Genomic DNA, 23233 nt, shown 5'->3' with positions numbered 1-23233 from the left:
GAGGGTGATTCTTCAAGGTGCCACTGTCACCCACGTATAAAGGCCTGGGTGGGGTATTTGGGGCTGGGTGGGCCATGTAGCACTAGGTGGGGTATTTGGGGCTGGGTGGGGTATGTAGGCCTGGGTGGGGTAAGTAGGGCTGGGTGGGACAAGTAGGGCTGGGTGGGGTAAGTAGGGCTGGGTGGGACATGTAGGCCTGGGTGGGGTTGTGGCTAGAGGGCGTGGCTAGACCCTCCTCTGGACCCCCTGCTGCCCACAGCCCTGCTGCTGTCTGGGGCCACACCAGCATCCCGGGAATCCCTGGCAGACGCCAGCACAACATTCCTCACTGAGTGCGTGTGTGTGTGTGTGTGTGTGTGTGCGCGTGCGTGCGTGTGTGACAGGACAACCCATTGCTATGTCAAAAATTCAGTCTTTAAGAGTTTAAACTTGGAAGGGGGAAATACCCGCTGGAAACCCACCAACAGCCTACACTTTCTGAGGGCACAATCTGGCCTGAAACACGGCCTTCCAGAGGCTTCCAAACAGGTGGCCGTTCAGAGAGATTAACGATGAGCAGATCTGTCCAGCGCACGGATTTGGCCTCCTTAAAGAGTGATGTTGTTAGCGAACCCGTCGCTCACAGCACAATCCCAAACAAGCGGAGGAGAGGATGTTGACAGATCCATGCAGTCCAAGCAGGATTTCAGCTGACCAATCGAGCATGTCAAAAGCTATAAGACCTCTCCACACCCCGACAGCATCCAAGTCTTCATCTAGGGACAGGAACAGACGCCATGCTGCGCCATAATCAGGACACTTCATCTGGGAAACGCCCCCTTACTCTCCTCCAAATTCCCTCCGATAGAAACATGACCAGACCGTTTTAAAAGGTTTAAAGAGGCCAATTCCCGTCTGAGTGAATAGAATCCCACAGTTAGTACTGATCAAAGAGCCTGCGCCATATTAACTAGACAACACTAGGGAGGAGGTAGCGGCCCTGTGTGACAGCACTGTGAGGAGGGGAGGGAAGGGAGCCTGAGACAGAGGGGGCAGCTGGGTGGTCAGATGCGGGGCAGATAGGGCAGAGGAGTGGACGGTACCAGGGGGCCCGTGGTACCGCTGGCCTGGTAGAGCCACGTCACACAGCAGGCCGGCCCCCCGGCAGCCCCCCACTGGGACCTCTGAGTGAGTGCGCAGGTGTGGGGGAGGGAACGCTGGAGGAGGAGGAGGGAGGTGGGGTGTGTGTGTGTGTGTGTGTGTGAGTGAGTGAGTGAGTGAGTGAGAGAGAGAGAGAGAGAGAGAGAGAGAGAGAGAGAGAGAGAGAGAGAGACTCCCTTAAAGAGGCACTCCCTTAAAAATCCCTGGACCTTTAGTAAACAGTGTGGGTGGAAAGCACGGCCGCAGATCTGCAGTCTCTGCTGGGCCCTTCTGGGCTATGCCTCTACCGACCAATAAGGCTCTGCTGGGCTCTGCCTCTACCGACCAATCAGGCTCTGCTGGACTCAGCCTCTACCGACCAATCAGGCTCTGCTGGAAATGCCTCTACCGACCACTCAGGCTCTGCCTCTACCGACCACTCAGGCTCTGCTGGGCTCTGCCTCTACCGACCAATCAGGCTCTGCTGGGCTCTGCCTCTACCAACCAATCAATCAGTCTCTACTGGGCCCTGCCTCTACCATCCAGTTCACATGCATGTAGCCTCGCGTCACCAGTCTCTCCTCGGGGAGAAGAGCCTGGTGTCTATTTACTTCACTGCCTTAAGCCCGCCCCTTCTTCCAGCTCGAGCCTGTAGAGCCCGCCTCCTACTTCTGCTTGCTTTATTTACATCGATGGAAGAAAACATGGACATACCTGAAGAAATATTTCAAGAAGTCATGGAAGTGTGCCGGATACATAATATCACACATTTGAAGCCACTGCAGCGTCTTAGCCACCGAAATTATAGATACAACAACTGTTCTTCTTCCGGTCCAGACCGGAAGATTATGAGATGCGTCATCCTAGGCGCTTCCCCTCTAGACCGGCGAAACAACTGCGAAAGAGACAGGCTCCAGACTATAAACAGACAGTCCCCAGACTAGAAAGAGACAGGCTCCAGACTATAAAGAGACAGCCCCGAGACTAGAAAGAGACAGTCCCCAGACTAGAAAGAGACAGTCCCCAGACTAGAAAGAGACAGGCCCCAGACTAGAAAGAGACAGGCCCCAGACTAGAAAGAGACAGGCCCCAGACTAGAAAGAGACAGGCCCCAGACTAGAAAGAGACAGTCCCCAGACTAGAAAGAGACAGGCCCCAGACTAGAAAGAGACAGTCCCCAGACTAGAAAGAGACAGGCCCCAGACTAGAAAGAGACAGGCCCCAGACTAGAAAGAGACAGTCCCCAGACTAGAAAGAGACAGGCCCCAGACTAGAAAGAGACAGTCCCCAGACTAGAAAGAGACAGGCCCCAGACTAGAAAGAGACAGGCCCCAGACTAGAAAGAGACAGGCCCCAGACTAGAAAGAGACAGGCCCCAGACTAGAAAGAGACAGGCCCCAGACTAGAAAGAGACAGGCCCCAGACTAAAAAGAGACAGGCCCCAGACTAGAAAGAGACAGGACCCAGACTACTTGCATGTCCTACTGGACTGTGTCAACAGCAGCCCACTACCAGATAAGTATACCACATTCACACATAGAAGCTTACCTTCCATATCATTTAGGAAACACTTGTAGTGTATTTTATTAATGTTATATACTGTATATATATATTTTTTGTAACATTAAGCTTTGCGATGGCTCCGCTGAGACCGTCTGCAGGACTGTCCCTGACGCGTTCAACCTGGTCCCTCACGTGTTCCAACCGGGCCCCCCACACGTTCCAACCGGGCCCCCCACGCGTTCCAACCGGGCCCCCCACGCGTTCCAACCGGGCCCCCCACGCGTTCCACCTAGTCCCTCACGCGTTCCACCTGGTCTCTCACGCGTTCCACCTGGTCCCTCACGCGTTCCACCTGGTCCCTCACGTGTTCCACCTGGTCCCTCACGCGTTCCACCTGGTCCCTCACGCGTTCCACCTGGTCCCTCACGCGTTCTATCTAGTCCCTGACACGTTCTATCTGGCTACAGGGAACTATCATATCACAGTAATGTCCAGGGAACTGTGTGTAAAGGGCTGTAGATGCAGTTCTCTTAGTTCTGTCCAGTGAGACCTGACTGAGGGAGACCGGCAGAGAGAGAGAAAAAGAGAGAGAAAAGGGGGGCTGAGGGGAGAGGGACAACCTCCTCCCACCTGTCGACCACACCAAGTACCACCAAGGGAGGGAGTCTCCTCCCCCTCCCCCTCTCCCTCTCCCTCTTTGCAGGCCGGGGTGCTGAATGACCTGCTGGGTCTCTGGTCCAGTTGAATGACCTGCTGGGTCTCTGGTCCAGTTGAATGACCTGCTGGGTCTCTGGTCCCGGCCTCCATCCCCGCAGCTGCTCTGCTGCCCTCCTCCCCGGCTGGGACAACACCAGCGCTAACGTGCCGTTGGAGGACTTCCAGATCCTGGCAAGAAGCAGGCTAACTAAACCAGCCCCCACATCTGGGCCAGCCGAGCCGAGCAGAACAGAGCCGAGCGGGACTCTGCGCTGCTGCCTGTCACTCAGCTAGACTCATCAGCAGGCTCTCTCCGTCGCACACGCACTCGCACTCGCACACGCACACACACACGCACATACACACGCAGAGCCAGGCCAGGTCCAGAGCACAGCCAGGCAAGTCCCAGAGCAGAGCCAGCCCAGGCCCAGACTCCCAGAGCAGAGCCAGGCCTTGGGGACTCCCTGCTGGTCACTGAGGGGAGGATGGGGAAAGTGACTTTATGAAAAAAACAACAAGCCCAGATAAATATAGGGACCAGACCTGTGAGATCCTCCTCCCACTCTGCAGCTCATCACAGCTCATCACAGCTCCCCCAGCAGGACGCTGTTCAGTCATCATTCACTCATTCTCAGTGTCCACAGCATGATGGACATCACAGTGCTGAGGGATCCTCATCTTTCCAGAGGACACAGATGAAGACTTGCGCCAAAACACCTCAGTGTTAACGGTCCATATGGATATACCAATCTAACGAAGGCTTTTTCATTTTAATTGAAGAAAGCCTTGACTTTTTGGAAATGTCCCGAGGACCCAGTGGAGCTGGAAACAATCCTTTATAGGACGTCCTTGTCTGGGTTCCCTGTGAGAACTGGTCAGCCGGGTTCCCTCAGAGCTGCTGAGTTCCCTGTGAGAACCGGTCAGTCAGGTCCCCTCAGAGCTGGTGGGAGACCTGATCCACACAGTCACTCTCCAGGAGGACAGTCAAAGAGGCGCTGCCGAGGACATGAGGACGGGCCATCCTTCCTTCTCCAGCCCATCACCGCCTTCATGAAACTCACGTCCACTTAATCAACGGTCAGAAGAAGGTAGCTCTGCTCCATGCTCACCTAAGAGAGAAATACTACACAACACACAAAACAGGCATGCTCTCACACACTAGTGAGACTCACCCGTCGTTGGAGCAGGTCATGAACTCTTCTTTGGTCTTGGGGTGCCAGCACCCACTGTTCAACATGGCTGTGTGGCCCTGGAGGAAGAAACCAGAATGATTGAGAAACTGGAGACGCGCAGAGCAACACCAGCTACGCCAGCACGGCCGTGAACCAGGCTGCCGAGTCATCAGCTTCTGAACACAAATCAATCATTGGAGACAGTGGGTCTGGCCAATCGGTGAGCCTGGATTGTTTGTTTCTGTGCCGTGGAGGCCTGAGGGGAGGGAGGAGCTGGCAGGGAGGAGCAGCCATTACACAGGAATCTGAATAACAAACAAAAGGTAGTGAAACTGAACATGGCCTCCTTCAGAGGGCCGGGCTAGACACCGCTGCACTCTCTATCAATCTGGGCCTTCTCTCCATAAACTCCCTCCAGAGAAAACACCAGGGCAGCAGGGAGTGAGGGAGGGAGAGAGAGAGGGAGGGAGAGAGGGAGAGGGAGAGGGAGGGAGAGAGGGAGAGAGAGAGAGAGAGAGAGAGAGAGAGAGAGAGGGAGAGAGGGAAGGAGGGAGGGAAGGAGGGAGGGAGAGAGGGAGGGAGCGAGGGAAGGAGGGAGGGAGAGAGGGAGGGTGGAAGGAGGGAGGGAGAGAGGGAGGGAAGGAGGGAGGGAAGGAGGGAGGGACGGAGGGAGGGAAGGAGGGAGGGACGGAGGGAGGGACAGAGGGAGGGAAGGAGGGAGATGGAGGGAGAGAGGGAGGGAGGGAAGGAGGGAAGGAGGGACGGAGGGAGGGAGGGAAGGAAGGAGGGAGGGAGAGAGGGAGAGAGGGAGGGAGAGAAGGAGGGAGGGAAGGAGGGACAGAGGGAGGGAGTCAGACCCTGACCCCAGACCCTGAGCAGACAGCAGCAGCTCCACAGTGAGCTCATACTGTAGCAGCAGTAGCATGAACTCTGAAGGAGGTCGTCCATAACTAATAACATCTTCAAAGAGAGACGGCCCGGGGAGAGACCTCTCCCTCTCAGAGGCCAGAGACTGGACGGCGTGGACGCACGCTCTTTCCCCACGGTGTGGGCGCTGCTGGAGGAACAGCCAGCTGGACCTATAGGCCGGCTGTACATGTTTAGGGTACGTGCCACACACTGCGCTGAGCTTAAACGGTTTTCTAAATGACTGAATTGCTTCCATGTTCTGTCCAAAGGCATCAAAAACAAACAGCGCCGTTCAGTGACGGCCTTTTAAGTGAAGTGAAGGAAGTAGCGTTGCTATGCACCTCTGATTCCTCTCCGCTAGAGCACAGCCCAGTGCTGGGAGAGAGCTGCCAGCGACTACAGAGAAACAGACTGACACGCACTAACAGTAAACACCACATCAAACGGCTCTTAATCACAAACAGAACCGGCGGGGGGGGAGGGGGGGGGGGGTGATAGGAGGGATGGGACGTTGTGGGACAAAGCGGCATTTAGACACAGAACATTAGTCAGGTCCCCCTCAGGCGTCCCTGGCGGGTCGTCCCTTGGGCCCACGCTGCTTCCAGCGCCGCCTGGACACCGGGCAGAACACAACCCCTCCTGCTGATCCTCTCAGGCCAGACAGAGGCCCACAGCTCAGGGTCTGAGGAGACACGTGGCCAAGGCTAGAGGGAGGCACTCCTACCTACCTTGGTATTGGCCATGTCCACGATGTACTGGTCTCCCTTCACGCACTCCATGACATTGAAGCCGTCGCGGTCCAGCACCTTGGCCTGGGCGTTCCCCGACACCACCAGGATGACGTCGCCCGTGATGCTGTACTGCAGGGACTTGATCTGGTGGCTGAGCAGGAGAGGGGAGGTTAACCAGGCACCTGGCTGAGCAGGAGAGCGGAGGTTAACCGTCACCGAGCTTTCGCTGGGCGTTCGTGCAGCCGGCCGCCATCGGGCCGCTCAGGAAACTAACTGCTCTGTTGTGTCTGTGGCTGAGCGACATCTGCTCGTCGCGTGTTTGTGGAAAGTCTTGGAGTGAAAGCATTTGTTATGTAACAACGTTTCAGCCTTGAGAAAAAGTAAAAACAAACAGAACAAACTAAAAACAACAGCCCTGCTGACTGTAACCATAGAAATTACAACAATACATCACACAGATGGCATTTGAATAACGATCAAAAGCTTGGTCCATTTGAGAGGCTGGAGGGATCTGGGGCCTCTCTGGGCTGAACCTCTGACTCAACAGTAGAATGAACAAGCTACACTAAGCTAAGCTAAGCTAACCCATCATCAGGCAGTGACAGGAGAACACACACTCACCAGCCTGGCCGCACACATGGTTTTACAACAATATACAGAGAAAGTGTAGGGGTCCAAGCCCAATGATGGGGTTTGAACTAACAATGTCCTTAAATGCCAAGTGACACAGACTGACTGTCTATACAGTAGGTTATTTCAAGCTGGAGTAAATGAGTTTTCCATGGGCCCACTGACTCATCACACAACTACTATCCTGCTCTTTGTTCCACTTTGCTTTCCTCATGCCTCCGTCTAATCTCTAAGCTTTGAGATACGAGCAAAACATGTCAACATGTCTCTCCCCTATGATGTTTTTAGCCTCTCTCACTCTGAAATGTAATTCAATGCAATGTATTGCTTCATAAATGTTCTTAGCCGGTAGACAAACATACTCCTGGAGCTTGCTCGATCGCCTTGTTGAGAGGGGTCAGGGAAGAATTTTTACAGCTCACTTATCTGGCCCCCGGGTGATTACTGTTTTTTTGCTTCCCTCTGGAATATGTAGAGAGTGGGTCGTATGCCCACCTCCCTTGTTCTCTGTAAAGCGCATTGTGTTGCCTCTGGGTATGAAATGCGCTATATAAATAAAGCTTTGATTGATTGATTGATTGAACAAAGTTTTATACTATCTGTGGATAATGAACAGAACTCTACAATGTTCAAGAGATGTCACCTAAACAGACATTTAACTGCACACACACACACACACACACACACACACACACACACACACACACACACACACACCGAGGAACCGTGTGTGTGTGTGTAAGTGCAGTTGGCAAATTAGGTCCATATCAGACAGCATTAACACAGCAGGGGGTGGATGGGCCAGACATCCATTGGGGTGAATGACATTAGTCATTTATCAGACGCTTTTATCCAAAGCCACTTACAATAACTTTAGGTTATTTAAATAACCCCGGTTCTCTGAGTAGCATGAGTGAGTGTCTCACTATGGGAATGCCCCCTGCGTGACCTCATCAGAAGCTCAATAACATTGCGCCAGCCCTCATTGGCTGGCACAGATGACGCCCATGTCTGGAGGGGAGGACCATCCTCCTATATAAGGCGTAGACACAGCGTCAGTCGTCATTCAAAACAAGCACACCTCTTCCTCGCTTCCGTAGCAAGGAGGGTGGTCTGGTGAGACACTCACTCATGCTACTCAGAGAACCGGGGTTATGTAAATAACCTAAAGTTCTCTTTCATAGCATTCGTTTCGTGTCTCACTATGGGAAAATACTGACTCCCGGATTGCCAGACATGCCTGCAAAAAACGACAACTGTCCCCAATGGACCCTCACACAAGACTCCAAGTCCTAAGAGGAACCCAAACTGAGGACTGAATGTGCTAGAGTTGGTGCCGTGACATCCAACCTATAAAAACGAGCAAAGGTGTGGGGCAAAGCCCAACATGCCGCCGCACACACTTCCTGAATAGGGACACCCTTAAAGAGAGCCCACGAGGTCGCTAAACCCCTGGTAGAGTGCGCACGCAAACATGAAGGCCCCTGCTAGAGTAGGCCAGGGCAATAGCCCCCACTATCCAATGGAAAAGACGCTGCTTAGACACCGGCTTCCCCATGTGCGGACTGGCCCAAGAAACAAACAACTGGTCACCCTTCCTGAAACTCTGAGTCCTATCCAAATAAACACGCAGCGTGCGCACAGGACACAAAGTATGCAACCGCCTGTGCTCCTCAGAAGCAAAAGGCGGAGGGTAGAAGGCAGTCAGTTCTATAGGGGAACACTCCCCCGGGGAGAACTTTGTACACTCCCGGTGCACTGAAAGTGCATGGACTTCTCCTATGCGCTTAGCCGAGGCCAAAGCAAGCAACAGGGCCGTCTTTAGGGACAACACTTTCAATTCCACCAGTTCCAGCGGTTCAAAAGGTGGACAGGAAAGGGCATCCAGTACCGTAGGAAGATGATCCCCATGAAGGAGCCAACGGTCTGGATGTAGGCAGTTTTCTCCGGGCCCCCTTCATAAACTGGCACACCAACGGGTGCTGGCCTACCGTCTTTCCACCAAGGCCAATATGTTAAGCTGAAATAGCCGCCAAATACACCTTGATTGTTGAGAAGGCCTTACCCTTCTCAATCAGGTCCTGTAGAAACGACAGAACCACTGTCACAGAACACTGAAAAGGAACAGCATGTGACTCTGAGCACCAGCTCTCGAACACACGCCACTTATGCCCGTACAACGTCCTGGTTGACGGGGCTCTGGCACACTGAATAGTGTCGATAACCCCATGAGGAAGTCCCACCAAAGTCAGGTTGAGCCCCTCACGGGCCAGGCCCACAGGGCCAGCCTCTCCGGGTGTGGGTGGAATATTTCTCCCCGCGCCTGAGTCAGCAGGTCCCTGCAAAGCGGCAACGGCCACGGCGGGCCGGACAGGAGTTGAAAAATCTCCACCAGCCAGTGCTTCCCTGGCCAACATGGGGCCACTAGAACCATCGATAGGTCTCCTTCCCTGACTCATTTATGTGAGTAGAACGTACGTGTGGGTCCCAGCCCCCGTTCACCGTTCTCCCCTCGAAGGTGGCACCCCAGCGCCCCAGGGAGGCATCCGTGGTGACCACTTTCCTGGCCAGGACAGGTCCTACAGGAACGCCCCGAGTCAAGAAGCCTGGACTCAACCACTGACGAAGGGCCAGTGAACAGTCCCTGGAGACCCTCACACAACGGTGACCGTCGCGGTGAGGATCCAGACCCAGAGAGGCCACCCAGCGCTGGACGCCTCTCATATACAGGCGCCCCAGAGGAATGGCCACAACCGAGGAGGCCATCAGGCCCAACAGCCTCTGACATTGTTTTAGGGTAACCAAGTTGCCCCTGCGAAACAACGTCAAACACGCACGCATTGAATCCATTCTTTCCGGGGACAAAAATGCCTTGGCTTGGAGAGAGTCCAGGGTGAGCCCTATAAACGTGATGCGTTGTGTGGGCGTCCATGCTCTTTTCCACATTTATCCGAAAACCTAGGTTCACTAGGTGACGCTAAAGTACCACAGTGTGACGAGCCACCTCCTCGCGGGAGCTGGCCGCCACCAGTCGTCGATGTACGTGGCCACTCTGATGCCCCTTTCCCTGAGAGGGGCCACTGCTGCATCGGTGCATTTCACAAACACCCTTGGGCTTAGAGATAGCCCAAATGGGAGGACCACGTACTCGTAGGCTATCCCCTGGAAAGCCAATCTCAGATACTTCCTGTGCGGGGGATATATGGGAATGTGGAAATAAGCGTCTTTCAGGTCGATTGACGTCGATCGACGTGAACCAATCTGCCTGGATGCACGTGTCGGGACAATTTTATGACAGGAAAATGCAATGAGGTGCTTGAGTGACATTGAACTTTGCAATCTGCACTGTCTCTCAGCATTCCCGTGGACGGTGCGGGAACATGAATGCCGCCCAGGGTCCCGCACTCTGTGTCGAACTTGTCCCACTGAACTTGCTCTACAACGGAGCTGGGAGGGGGCTGAGCGGTCTATGGAGGGGGCAGACTGGACACGCTCTCCCCCAGAGGAGAGGCTATCCGGCCGCCCGCTTCTTCTTCCTCACAGCCGCAGCTGCCGGAGGAGGAGGCGGAGACGACGGAGGTCCTGCCCGGGCAGCTTGCTTCCTAGCCCACGGGTTCATGGCACCTCTAGAGGCCTGTGGAGCCGCCTGCGGTTTGGACACTTTTGGGGTCTTGAAGGCAGGGGCCGGGAGAGAGACAGCCTGAGCGTACGACTGCCGCGGCGCCATTGGTGCTGCATCTTCCTCTGGAGGCACAATTTCAGCGCCTCATCATCTCTCTTTTTCTCGTCACATCTCTTCTGCATGGAGGTGACTGCTGCACCGAAGAGACCCTGGGGGACAACAGGAGTGTCGAGGATCTCCTCCTTCTCCTTTGCCGACAGGTTGGTGAGTCCGAGCCAGCGCGCCCTCTCCTGAAGAACCATGAGGCCCATGGATCTACCTGTGGCTTGAATGGCCATCTTGTGGAGACGAAGGATGTGATCCGTTATAAGGCAGATTTCTTCCCACAGGGCATTGTCTGGTTAGACAGTCCTTTCCTCCTCCAGCTCAGCCTGGTAGGCTGACAGGAGAGCAGAGGCATTGAGCGCCCTCGCTGACAGAGCTGCCGCCTTGTAGCACTTATCTGTAAGGCTCGATTGGAAGCGGTCTGACTTGGAAGGCAGGGACGTAGCCGAAGACACGGAAGCCTTCGGGTGCAGATGGCTCGCTAGCCCAGGCTTAATCGGCGGAATGTGGCGGAGCCCGAGAGAGTCCATCCCCTCACAATCCAGCTGAGAACCCCCAACCACGGGGTGTTTCTCGCTGAATGGCCGATCTTTCCACGACACGGCTATCTCGTCGAGAAGCTCCGGCAAGAACGGCATCATCTGTTTCCCCGTCTTTGCCGCCGTCTGCAGTCTTTTGCCGGCAAAACGAGATCTAGCAGCTTGGGCTTGGGGGACGGGCCATGGGATCTTCAGCCTGTTAGCCGCTCGCTTACACATGTCTTGCATGTCAAGCTCCAGGGGAGATGGCGCAGAAGGTTGGGCACCTCCAACAGGCGTAGGGGGCTTTGCAGCCCCGCACCTACTGACGGAGAATTTGGAGTCCTCCTCTTCATCAGTAGACAACAGGAGATCTGAGTCGGGCGACTCTCCGTCCATGTTGTCTATATCTCTCCCTGGGAAATGAGCAGCGGCAAAGCCGTCGTCTCCCACGTCATCCAACATCTGGAAACCGATGTCAGGGCTCAGTGGAACTAAGTCCACCCAGCTCGGTCCAGGTATGGCTGGAGACGCCTCCACCTCCTGCGAGGGAAGCGTTTCGGCTGCTCCACACAAGAGAAGCGATAAGCGAGAAGAGGTTTTTGAATGACGACTGACGCTGTGTCTACGCCTTATATAGGAGGAAGGTCCTCCCCTCCAGACATGGGCGTCATCTGTGCCAGCCAATGAGGGCTGGCGTAATGTTATTGAGCTTCTGATGAGGTCACGCAGGGGGCGTTCCCATAGTGAGACACGAAACTAATGCTATGAAAGAGAACTGCATTTAACGCAGGTAGTCAGTGTGCTACTACTCGTCAGAACTCACAAGTGCATCTCCTTTCTAAACAAGTGACTAACAGCCTAATCTAATGCTGAAGCTTAAGTGCAAGAGTAGCAAAATATGAATACAATGTGCTTAAGAGGGATCCGGCTTATACTGTACTCTACCTTTATATTACTGTCTTGTCTCATCTTATTTATGTTGTGCTCTGTCTTGTTCATTGCACTGTTCTTTACATCTGCACTTTTCTTCTTGATTACACTTGTATAGGCTACTCTAGGCTATAGACTACTACTGCTCCTGTCTGCATCAACTCATTTATATTGTAGGCTGCTCATCTTGTTTATATAATGTGCTTTGTCTTCATTACATCTACACTGTGTTCTTTTCTATAGCCTACCTGTGCCTTCATATTGTTTTCTTTTCTATAGCCTACCTGTGCCTTCATATTGTTTTCTTTTCTATAGCCTACCTGTGCCTTCATATTGTGTTATTTTCTATAGCCTACCTGTGCCTTCATATTGTTTTCTTTTCTATAGCCTAGCTGTGCCTTCATATTGTTTTCGTTTCTATAGCCTAGCTGTGCCTTCATATTGCTGTCTGCATCAACTTGTCATCTTTTAATTTTGCATTCTTTTTTCTTTATATTTACACTGTCTTGTTAATGCTTGCACTATGTATCTTTTTATGTTGCTATCTTGATCTCTATTGATTCGGTCTTTGAAATGAGTCTATTACCTTAACATTAACAGTAATATAACGTTAGCAGGTAACGTTATGAAAATCTGTGGTTCACTTTCTAATTTTCCCAAACATTGGTTGAACCGGTGATTTTGTCAATGTCCATCTTGATTTGTTTGATAATTGCCAAAATTTTAAGTCAGTGAGGTATAGTAATTTGACATAGCTATCTAGCTAACGTTAGCTAACCTAACAGTAGCTAACAGTAACGTTAGCTTGGCTTAGCCCCTGATGTTTAATACCAAGAAATGCCCCTGGTGTCAGTGTTTAGCACAGGTTCTGATTCTATTTTTTAACCAGGCTTCATCCATTGTTCGGATTTCTGTCCCCAAAGTTATGTAAATATGCACACTTTAGCTACACAATGCCTCATTTGCATATTTAAACAAGTTTTCAGAAAAAGTGTAATGCAAAGAAATATGGCTCTAATGTATGTAAATCATTGGTAAAGTTTCATAGTGATATCTATAAGTTAGAATTTTACCCCTTCACCTGCAGTGAGTTATGCCCCTAGAGAGCTTGATCTCTGGTCACATGAACGTTTTCACAATATATAATTTATGGATAATCTTTCCTTGGGTCTTTTAAAGTTATTTTGTAGCAATTATCTATACATGGCATTTAAAATATCACTCAGAAAAGGTTTTATTTGGAATGTCGAAAATGATTTTTTTTGCCTATATTTGGTGTTTTAAGCTGTTAGAAATGTATTTAAGACATGTTTCATGGGTTACTTTGGGTGAATGTTAATATTAGTCTATTTACTATACATGTGAAAATTATAATCAGCACAATCATGCAAACTGTCAGCATTATATAACCTTTTAGCAATCCTAGGTCTTTTCTGGTGGCCATTTTGGATTTTCCACTAAAAACAGCCTTTAGTGGGTCAAACGTTTGGGCACCCCATCTGGAATTGTTATACATCTTAAAGAGGGTGTATACCAAATTTGGTGCTTTTATATATTTGTCAGGTCAATCACAACCATTTATCCAATATGGAGCGAGGTTGATACGACTGTATCCATTTGATAGGATGATACAGCGATAAACACACGTTTTGTTGCTCTGATTGGTTATTGGTCTATCCAATTGCATCCATCCAGAGCAGTTTTGGTCTGTGAACCTTGGAAATCAAAAATAAACTAAATTAAAAATTAAAAAAATTGTCGCAGACTCTTCGCCTTTTTTCGAATTGGGTCTGGTGAAGCCAGGCTAGGAAGCTCAGAGAGCTTTGTCCAATAGAAGTGGGCTGTTGCTGAGCCCAGCCAAGGTTCTCCGTTGTTCGAGCCTGGCCCAGCTGAGGAGGAACCCTAGCCCTGGTGGAGAGGATTGCTGGGCCTCACGCTGCTGTCCAAATATGGCCCAGCATGTCAGTGACCGTGGAGGCTAATGGATTGGACTGTAATCAGACTAAATGTGGCGTTCAGTTCTGCTAATAAGATTGAGGGAAAGCCGGGTCCAGCTCAGCCCATTGGCTCCCAAAACCCAGAGAGAATGCATTCTCTGAAGGGTTCCATGGAACAGATTAAACACACAGAGACACACGTGGTCTAGGTGGGTCAACTGGATATTAAACACGCAGACACACATGGTCTAGGTGGGTCAATTTGATTTTTTTAAGGACAGGATGTCACACAGTGAACATGAGGTTCACTGAGTAGGAGGTTTGTCTGTGTTTGGGGGGGGGCTGACCACATCTTTAACAGTCCTCATCCTAACAGTGTGTTCTCACAGCGGAACTCACCACTCGCAGGGCTGCAGGGACCTGAAGGCGTGCAGAGCGGCGTCCATGCCAGCGAAGTCCCAGAAGCGCACGTCAAAGTCGTACCCCCCGCTGACCAGGCGAGCCCCGGAGGGGTCCAGCGCCAGGGCCGACACCTAGGGGGAGAGGACGGGCTCAGTCACATCCCAGGGCTCAGTCACATCCCAGGGCCCTGTCCACATCACTGGACCGGTACCATACCGGACCCTACTGCACCACAAAGACACTACCAAGTACAACATAATACTAGGAATGTTTACGGAAACGGCAAATTCTTGGGACAAAATCTTGGCTGAGATCTCCAGTCGCTTGTCAGCCTCTGCGCTGCGCCCGGGCCCTTAATGAGGCCGGGGAGAGGCTCACTGAGGCTGATTAATAGATGGCTGGTTGTTTATCGCTAGCCTAGCCTACTAGGGCTGTGCACAGACAACCTCACTTGTTATGGAGAACTAAAGTTTTGGAATGTAGGTAAGACTTACAGTTTTTGAGCCATGTTGCAGAGATATCTCATGAGTATCAGGAATCTTCTTCACTGGATTCTGAGAAAGAGAGAGAGTGAGAGAGAGAGGGAGGGAGAGAGAGAGAGAGGGAGAGGGGGGAGAGGGAGATGGGGAGAGAGAAAGAGGGAGAGGGAGGGAGAGAGAGAGAGAAAGAGGGAGAGAGAGAGGAGGGGGGGGGTTAAAGGGAGTGTCATACAGTGTGCGTCTGTGGACTCTGTCCTACATGATCATTCAGCTTTAATGGACTGTGATGAGGCTGGAGTCCAGTGCACCTGCGCCCGGTGGGAGGGCTGTGCTGGTCTGGGGACTGTGACATCAGAGGCCGGCCTGCACAGTCTACCATCCATCACAAGCCCCACCGCGGCCTGAAATCACACCTACCCTGAGAGCGCTGGGGCCTGGCCTGCATCACCAATAACACACTAACGGCAAGGAGACATTTACTACTTAGGGAGAGAAAAGGGAGGGAGTGGGAGGGCCAGTGACTAAGATGAGAGAACAAATTCTGTATGAGAAAACCATCTGGTCCGGTGTCTTTTGGGTGGTGCACTTCTGAATGCAGATTCTGAATGCAAGGCAAACAGGCTTCGGGTCAGATATAAAAAGGCTGAAGTGAAAATGAGAACGGAAACCTACCTATTAGCTCCAGTGTCCAGCCCTTCAAAATGAATTCAAACTAAATAGATGATTAACGGAATCATCTTGTAACAAGGTAAATGTGTACAGTGTTTGTTTCTATACAACTATGCTGCCCTCTTGTGGTAGTACATTCCTAGAACATCCCACAAAGAAGTTAGTTTTTAACAGGCATACATCATCTTCATCATCCTGCATATCGTCCTCATCGTCCTCATCGTCTGCTGTGCTGCCCGTGTAGCCCGGTGGCAGGGGCGGCCCGACCAGGTCGTCATCGTCCTCCTGCGCGCTGAGCTGGGGGGGCGCGGGGGGGCCGATGAGGCTAGGGTCAGAGTCAGAGTCGGAGTCACTGCCGCTGCTGCTCTCGCTCTCCTGCTTCCTGTTGGAAAACCCACGCCCACACAACTCAGTTATACATCACATATCCACTCAATGCCAATCTGTGGAGTACCGGTCAATGGCCTACATGTTACACAGGTCTGACGGCCTTACCTGGGTGCTTTAGCCGGGGCTCTGTGTCTCTGTGTAGAGCCCGATGCCTTGGCTGTGTTCGGGGCCTCCGCTGCATCCTCCTCCCTTAGCCTGTCTTCTGAAGAACACACGGCCGGGATTACAGACTTCTCACTCACTCACTCACTCACACACTCACACACTCACTCACACACTCACTCACACACTCACACACTCACACACTCACACACACACACACACACACACACACACACTCACATTCAAACAGCGAACACTTATTACTGACCTAATACCTGCTGACTCCTCTCAATCGCTGTTCTGCGGGTCTGCTCAAAGATGGCATCCAGGTCAAACGTGCGGGCTTTCTTACCTGAGGGATGGACAGATAATATTAACATGACATGTTCATAGCACTGAGATGTTTGTTGAAAATTATATGGCACGGTGGCCCCGTCAATTCAACGCTCAAGTCATGGTATAGGGAATATTCATACCAAAGCCAGAGAAGCCCATGACAGAGGCCATATCCGCATCATCGCCCTGGTTCTCGGACGCTGAAAGGCAGGAAGGGAGGGATTTGAAATTCGTTAGCTAAGTATTTCAGAATTACATGTCTACTTCATTCACTCGATTCGTCAGGAAGCCTAACTCGCGTAGCAAAATACAAGTCAAACATGTGGTCTAGCTGCAAGCTTCAGTGCTAGCTAAGATGCTAAACAGCCTAATGTTGAGCAAACTACACTGACAGAATACCGTTTCAACAAATAACTAGCTAGCGTAGCTTTCTACAGTTCCATTTGAGACACATACAATGTTTGCCAAGTTTTGCAATACCGTTACTAACGTTTACATAGCTAGATATTAGCTTTGCAATTCCTAACCGGTTAGCCTGCAGCTTGCTAGCTTGTACTGCACTTTCTGGCTTGCTTGCTGGAATCAATGTCCTTCTTCTACCAAACTATTTATCCGGATAATGCATTCAACGTTAATCAAAATGTACACAGCCAGCGAAAAACAAATTTGGCCCAAAAAGATACCTTTCCCCACTTTGTTGAGATCCATGACGTTTTTAGGCAATCATACACCTACAGTAGCTTAGCCCAATACTCTCTTAGCTAACTAGCTTAGGAAACACCAGACAACAACCGGTCACGTGGGTCTCCACGTTTTGGACGCAACAGCCCGGGAAAATTCCTCGGAAAAATCGAGATGCATCTGGCTGCAGACAGAATGGCCGACCTCCGCAAGAGGCGCCTCCGCAGTTGACAGGAAATCACGTGACTTCTGCGGTTGACAGGAATTCCGTTCTCTGTTTTGTGAGCATGCGCAAGAGGCACCTCCACAATTGACAGGAAATTACGTGACCTCCACAGTTGACAGGAAGGTCGTCTTCTTGTAGTTTTTTCGTAAATGACAGTGTGCTGTCAGCAGTGTTGGGCTCGTTACTCAAAAAATGTAATATATTACTTATTACTCATTACCCTTTTTAAAAGTAATATCGTTACTTTACTTATTACTCCCAGCCAAAAGTAACTAGTTACTTATGTAATATATTACTTTCCCAGTCAACCCTGTGTGAATCTCCGTAATCACCATTAAACACACTTAAGGCTTCAAACTAGCAACTTTGTCTGCAGCCTAGGAATCCCTAAAAGTGACAGGCTAGATGAAAAGCACGCCTGGCTCAAACTGATGACGAGACAACCTTTTAAACACCTTCTGTTAATTATTTTTTGCTGAAAGTGAAAACAATATTTAACAAAAAACTGTAACCTACAGCAACAATAGGTTATATTGCGCTGTTTAGCAGCAGGCTGACTACCTTTTGCAGCGTGCTCATCACGGTCTGGTTCTCTTTCCACCAACTTCATGTTGCTGTGTTGGCGTAGCAAATGTTTCAGGAGATTTGAGGTGGTGTTTCTGGCACAAGAAAGAGTCTTAGTAGAACTTACACACAGTTTACACTTGACGACAACATTCTTGTTGTCTTTCAGTTCCAGGAAATCGAAATAGTGTGCGTATTTCCAGCCATGGAATGTTAACGTCGTCATGTTCAAATAGCTACGCTCGCTCGCTGCTTGCCTGGTAATGTGACGGGACGTGATATGAGCGGAACGTTCTTCAATCTGAAATCAAAACTTTATTTCACCCTTTGTAAAACGAAAATAAATAAACAGAGCAGGTCTATGACAAAAGTAATGCAGTAGCGAGCTTTCTGGGGGCAAGTAACTGTAATATTATTACTGAAATGTGATTAGTAACTCGCTACACCCCTCGTTACTGGAAAAAGTAATATTATTACTGTAGCGCGTTACTAGTAATGCGTTACTGCCCAACACTGGCTGTCAGATAAGACAAGATATTTGTTGTTTGCGAGCTGCCATTAATTCCAGTGAAGAGATAATTATCAATTGATTGATAACAACATTTACAAATATGTGTACTGGTTTATTTACATGGATAGACAACATGAATGCAATGGTTAGAAATGTGCGTCTGCCTCAGGGGGGCCCTCCATCTAGCCCTCCACCCCGGGGACCCCCACCAAGCCCCTGGTCACACCCCAGCAGGCCCCCACCTCCCAACACAGGCCCATCCACACCCAGCTGTCACAGGCCCCATCCCTGCAGGCCCACCATCCAGTGGCTGCAGACAAGACAGCAAGCCAGGTGAGCACTCCCTCTCTCCAGTGACATCAGGAACCTTGTTCAAGTTCAAGTTGATTTGTGTATAATGATGGAAGTCCTAGGCAACTTGAAAAAGTGCATTTGACGCTGGGTGTTGAGGGGCTGTCTTGGTTGACACGCCTCTTTAACATTGCGTGGAAGTCCGGGTCAGTGCCAAAGGAGTGGCAGACTGGGTTGGTGGTCCCAATATTCAAAAAAGGGGACCAGAGGGTGTGTGCCAATTATAGAGGCATCACATTACTCAGCCTCCCAGGGAAAGTGTACTCCAAGGTGCTGGAAAGGAGGGTCCGGCCGATAGTCGAACCTCAGATCAAAGAGGAACAATGCGGATTTCGTCCTGGTCGTGGAACCACCGACCAGCTATTCACTCTCGCAAGAATCTTGGAGGGGGCTTGGGAGTTTGCCCAACCTGTCTACATGTGTTTTGTGGACTTGGAGAAGGCTTACGACCGGGTCCCTCAAGAGGTCTTGTGGAGGGTTATGCGGGAGTATGGGGTGAGGGAATCCCTACTTAGGGCCATCCAATCCCTGTACACCCAGAGCGAGAGCTGTGTCTGTGTCCTCGGCAGTAAGTCGTCTTCATTTCCGGTGGGGGTTGGCCTCCGCCAGGGCTGCGCTTTGTCACCAATCCTGTTTGTGATTTTCATGGACAGGATATCGAGGCGTAGTCGTGCGGAGGTGGGCTTGCAGTTTGGTGAGCTGGGGATCGCGTTGCTGCTATTTGCAGATGATGTGGTCCTGATGGTATCATCTGCCTGCGACCTCCAGCACTCTCTGGATAGGTTCGCAACTGAGTGTGAAGCGGCTGGGATGAGAATCAGCACTTCTAAGTCTGAGGCCATGGTTCTCAGCTGGAAACCGGTGGCCTGTCCGCTCCGAGTAGGAAATGAGTCCTTACCCCAAATGAAGGAGTTCAAGTATCTGGGGGTCTTGTTCACGAGTGAGGGAACCATGGACAGGGAGTTTGGCCGGAGAATCGGAGCAGCTGGTGCGGTTCTGCAGTCGCTTTACCGCACTGTTGTGACGAAAAGAGAGCCGAGCCAAAAGGCAAAGCTCTCGATCTACCGGTCTATCTTCGTCCCCAACCTCACCTATGGTCATGAAGGATGGGTCATGACCGAAAGAACAAGATCACGGATACAAGCGGCCAAAATGAGTTTTCACCGGAGGGTGGCTGGGGTCTCCCTGAGAGATCGGGTGAGAAGTTCAGTCATCCGGGAGAGACTCGGAGTAGAGTTGCGTCGAAAGGAGCCAGTTGAGGTGGTTCGGGCATCTAGTGAGGATGCCTCCTGGGTGCCTCCCTAGGGAGGTGTTCCAGGCGTGTCCGGCTGGGAGGAGGCCGCGAGGTAGACCCAGGACTAGGTGGCGGGACTACATCTCCGCACTGGCCTGGGAGCGGCTAAAGATTCCCCAGGCAGAGCTGGTTGATGCTGCCAGGGAAAGGGATGTCTGGAGCCCCCTGCTGGAACTGCTGCCTCCGTGACCCGACCCTGGATGCGAGATTACTTTTCGCAACCCAGTTTAGCAAAAACACCATAGAGTTTAGGGTTAAGGTTAGGGTTAGGGTCAGGTGTAGGGTTAGGGTTAGGGGTTAGGGTTAAGGTTCGCCAGTCTTCATCAGGGCAAGCCGTCAGTGTGTCCTTGATCTATCAGTTTGTGCGAGCTGAGATTGGGTCAGAAGATGTGTTTTCCCTCAGGGAGCACATTCAGGAAATATTAAGGAATTGACAACCACCATTTTCTGCTCTTGTCAGTAGTTTTGTCTGTCTTCCACAAACTAAGGCTGCATGAACACTCTTAAACTACAGAGTGTCAGCTCCCGAAAAATGTTATGCAAAACAGTTCTGTTCCAAGGGTTTTAGCTTCCATGCCCCTAGTGGTAGAAACCCTGGAGTGCTTATACAAAGTGTCTTACCACGTGACACAAAACATATGGAAAATAGCATAACTTTTGAAGTAAATGTATATGTTTTCATGCACTACAAATCTACTGCTCGTATTATCCATCCTCCTCATCCACAGTTTTTTAGTTATTGGTTGCATAATCTGCCTCCTCAAGAGCTAGCTGCTTTTTTGCATAGCACATGTTATATCAGTTTATTTAATTGTATAGAAGGCTTTTTCATGTTAATAGATGGTGGTAAATGCTTCCCTTTAAACCAGCTGGTTCAGTTAGCAATTTATTCCACCTCTTGAGTAGCGTTTTTACACTATACGGTAGGCTACGTAATAATTTATATTTGCTGTGGTTGATATTTGAAAATGTCCTTGTACAATAATCCAGGCTCCTAGAGTGACCTGAGTAAACCAAGTGTTCTCTTTGTGTACAATAATCCAGGCTCCTGGAGTGACCTGAGTAAACCAAGTGTTAGTCCTTCTGGACTGTGTCACATTTATATATCCTTCTCTGCAGCTAGTTGCCCTACCCTCAGTTGGGCTATTCTTGGTAGGTATAGGCTACAGCCGATGTTTATTGTATTGATGTATGGTACTTTTGAGTTAGTCTGATAGAGTAGTATCTCTGTATGTATTTTTTGTAATAAATATTGATAATTTAACTCTAACCAGACTTTCTAGGTCCCTCCTTTGCAGTTTCAGCTGATCTACATAAATTGATGATCTTGAACTGGATTCCTGTCTCTGTTCCTGATTGTGAACCTGTGTGCTTATAGTTAGTCCCCTCCCCTCATGTAACAAAAAGGTGGCGTTGTCAAGCAGTGATTCTTAGTTGTTACTTTACTCTGGCCGCTACATATGGAAGAATGTTGTAGCCTACTTGCTGATTTTGTTCCATTTTTGCCAATGATGGTCAACTATTAGTAGCCTAATTAAATTAGAATTAGAAGTACTATTTCTGTTATGTATTTGCCAGTATTTCAAAGTGAATGAAATGTGAACCTGGAGCCCAAGAAAAGGTAATATAATGGGGACATTTTGTGCAGCCCTACAGGGGATCAGAATTGGGTTATTGCCATACAGTTTATATATATATATAGATATATATATATATATGGATGTCTCCACAATTATTAACCAAGGAAAAGAAGCCAAATCCATGCTTGACAAATCTGAGTTTTTACAATTCCTTATGACAACTAGCTATTTTCCACCAGGTAAGTTACTCAGATCAAGTAACTATTACTGTTATAACCTAACTATTGAAATTCTAAGTAACTATAGATAAAACTTTTTTTCTGTACTGAACATAAACTCTTGAATATAAAAATGACTCATTGAAATCGGTTTAGAAATGTAAACTTTATAGTACTTTTTATCCAGAAAAAACAGCTTCCCTCCACTTAATACAATAATGTTTGCTACAAGCGTCTCCCTCTCCAATATGGCGGCGACATTGACGTATCGTAGCAACGGTCCGAAACGGTCAACGTTTACGTATATATGTCTATGGTCTTACCAGCTCGTCAATCACTTAACATTGTAGGCCAGGTAAAATGATTCTGGTTTACAGAAATCAAGACCGAATGAAAAATCAACCAATCAAATTAGCCCACACATACAAAACCGCGAATAATGTCGTCATCAGTCGAAATGTAACCTAATTTGTCATTTGTCAAAATGCTTAAAAGGGGGCGTAGGGTAAGCCAGTTCTCAAAGTGCTTACATTGGAATTCCCATTGACATTTTAACATTGGGACGGTTTATCCAATCAAAACATGACTGTCCCATCATTCACGTCACCTGTCAATCACATTACCCACTTTAGCTCACTAGCTAGCATCAATGAACGTGGAAAACGGAGATCGAGTATTTGTTGAAAGTTGATTCCAAAGTGAAGTGGATTAAACGAGTTTGGGTTATGATATAAGGTAGGTCTTTTGTGATTAATTACCAGTTGTTATGGCTGTGCGTTTTGCTTTGCCTAGATTTAATCAGCACTCTAGAGCGTGAACTTTGCTTCCTGGAGCGGTGGGCTAATAGCCCAGTAGGCTAGTAGTAGCCTAAACAGGAAAGTACACACAAAGTAGGGGTGTAGGCTATTGAGTGCTGTGCCCTAAGGGGGTGTATTATATCATCCTGTCATTCCTCTTCGTAGTGCTTGGCTATTGTTGTCATATACAGTAATGTCTCTAGTTTATTTAGTGTGTCCCTAAAAGCTTGGTTGTTTCGGCCTAAATATTGTTCTCTTATTCGCTCGCTCTCAAATTATTGGCCTTTGTTGACGTGTTAAAAAAACAATCAGTAGCCTAGGCTACTGTAGTTTTCCTGTATGTTTTTTTTTTTTACATATAAAAATGCCACTGCTCAGCGCCCTTCTGGTGCTCTGAAACCTCCTATCAGGGCATGCTTTGAAAGCGCACCCCCCAATTTTGGACCTCCGCCTTTTCAACAAGGCAGTGGCAAAATCGAAGTTTCACATGCTCACGGTGCGGCAAATCTGGAAATATTCCTTCCCGGTGATTTTTGCACCAGTAAAACCTGAAAGATGCTTACTGCCACGTGCCGATAACTCCTCTGGATCGGATTTATTTGCATTTTGCCTTCCAGGGAGTGGCGTACGAATATACCAGACTCCTGTTTGGATATGCGCTCGCCCCCAGGACGTTCTCCATTTGTGTGGAGACGGCATTGACCACTGCGCCGGCAGGGCATCAGGATCCTCGCCTACCTGGACGACCTGCTGGTTCT

At 49.8% G+C, this 23233-nt stretch overlaps 1 protein-coding gene across 1 annotated transcript in view; it reads right to left on the bottom strand.

The window, feature by feature from the left end:
* wdr70 (WD repeat domain 70) overlaps window positions 1–16995 on the bottom strand; it is a 55385-nt gene extending 38390 nt beyond the window's left edge. The window contains exons 1-9 of the mRNA XM_084452596.1: window positions 16937–16995; window positions 16394–16453; window positions 16186–16269; window positions 15921–16017; window positions 15606–15807; window positions 14772–14831; window positions 14275–14408; window positions 6128–6281; window positions 4491–4567 (exon numbers count right to left, since the gene is read on the bottom strand). Of these exons, the coding sequence (XP_084308722.1) occupies window positions 4491–4567; window positions 6128–6281; window positions 14275–14408; window positions 14772–14831; window positions 15606–15807; window positions 15921–16017; window positions 16186–16269; window positions 16394–16453; window positions 16937–16961 (893 nt within the window). The 5' untranslated portion in view covers window positions 16962–16995. The remainder of the gene's footprint in view (window positions 1–4490; window positions 4568–6127; window positions 6282–14274; window positions 14409–14771; window positions 14832–15605; window positions 15808–15920; window positions 16018–16185; window positions 16270–16393; window positions 16454–16936) is intronic.
* Between the last annotated feature and the right edge of the window lie 6238 nt (window positions 16996–23233).

Source organism: Borostomias antarcticus (genome assembly GCF_949987555.1).
Source record: "Borostomias antarcticus genome assembly, chromosome: 2".
Classification (NCBI taxonomy): domain Eukaryota; kingdom Metazoa; phylum Chordata; class Actinopteri; order Stomiiformes; family Stomiidae; genus Borostomias; species Borostomias antarcticus.
Note: the sequence above shows the minus strand (reverse complement) of the source record. Positions and strands in the feature narration are given on the sequence as shown.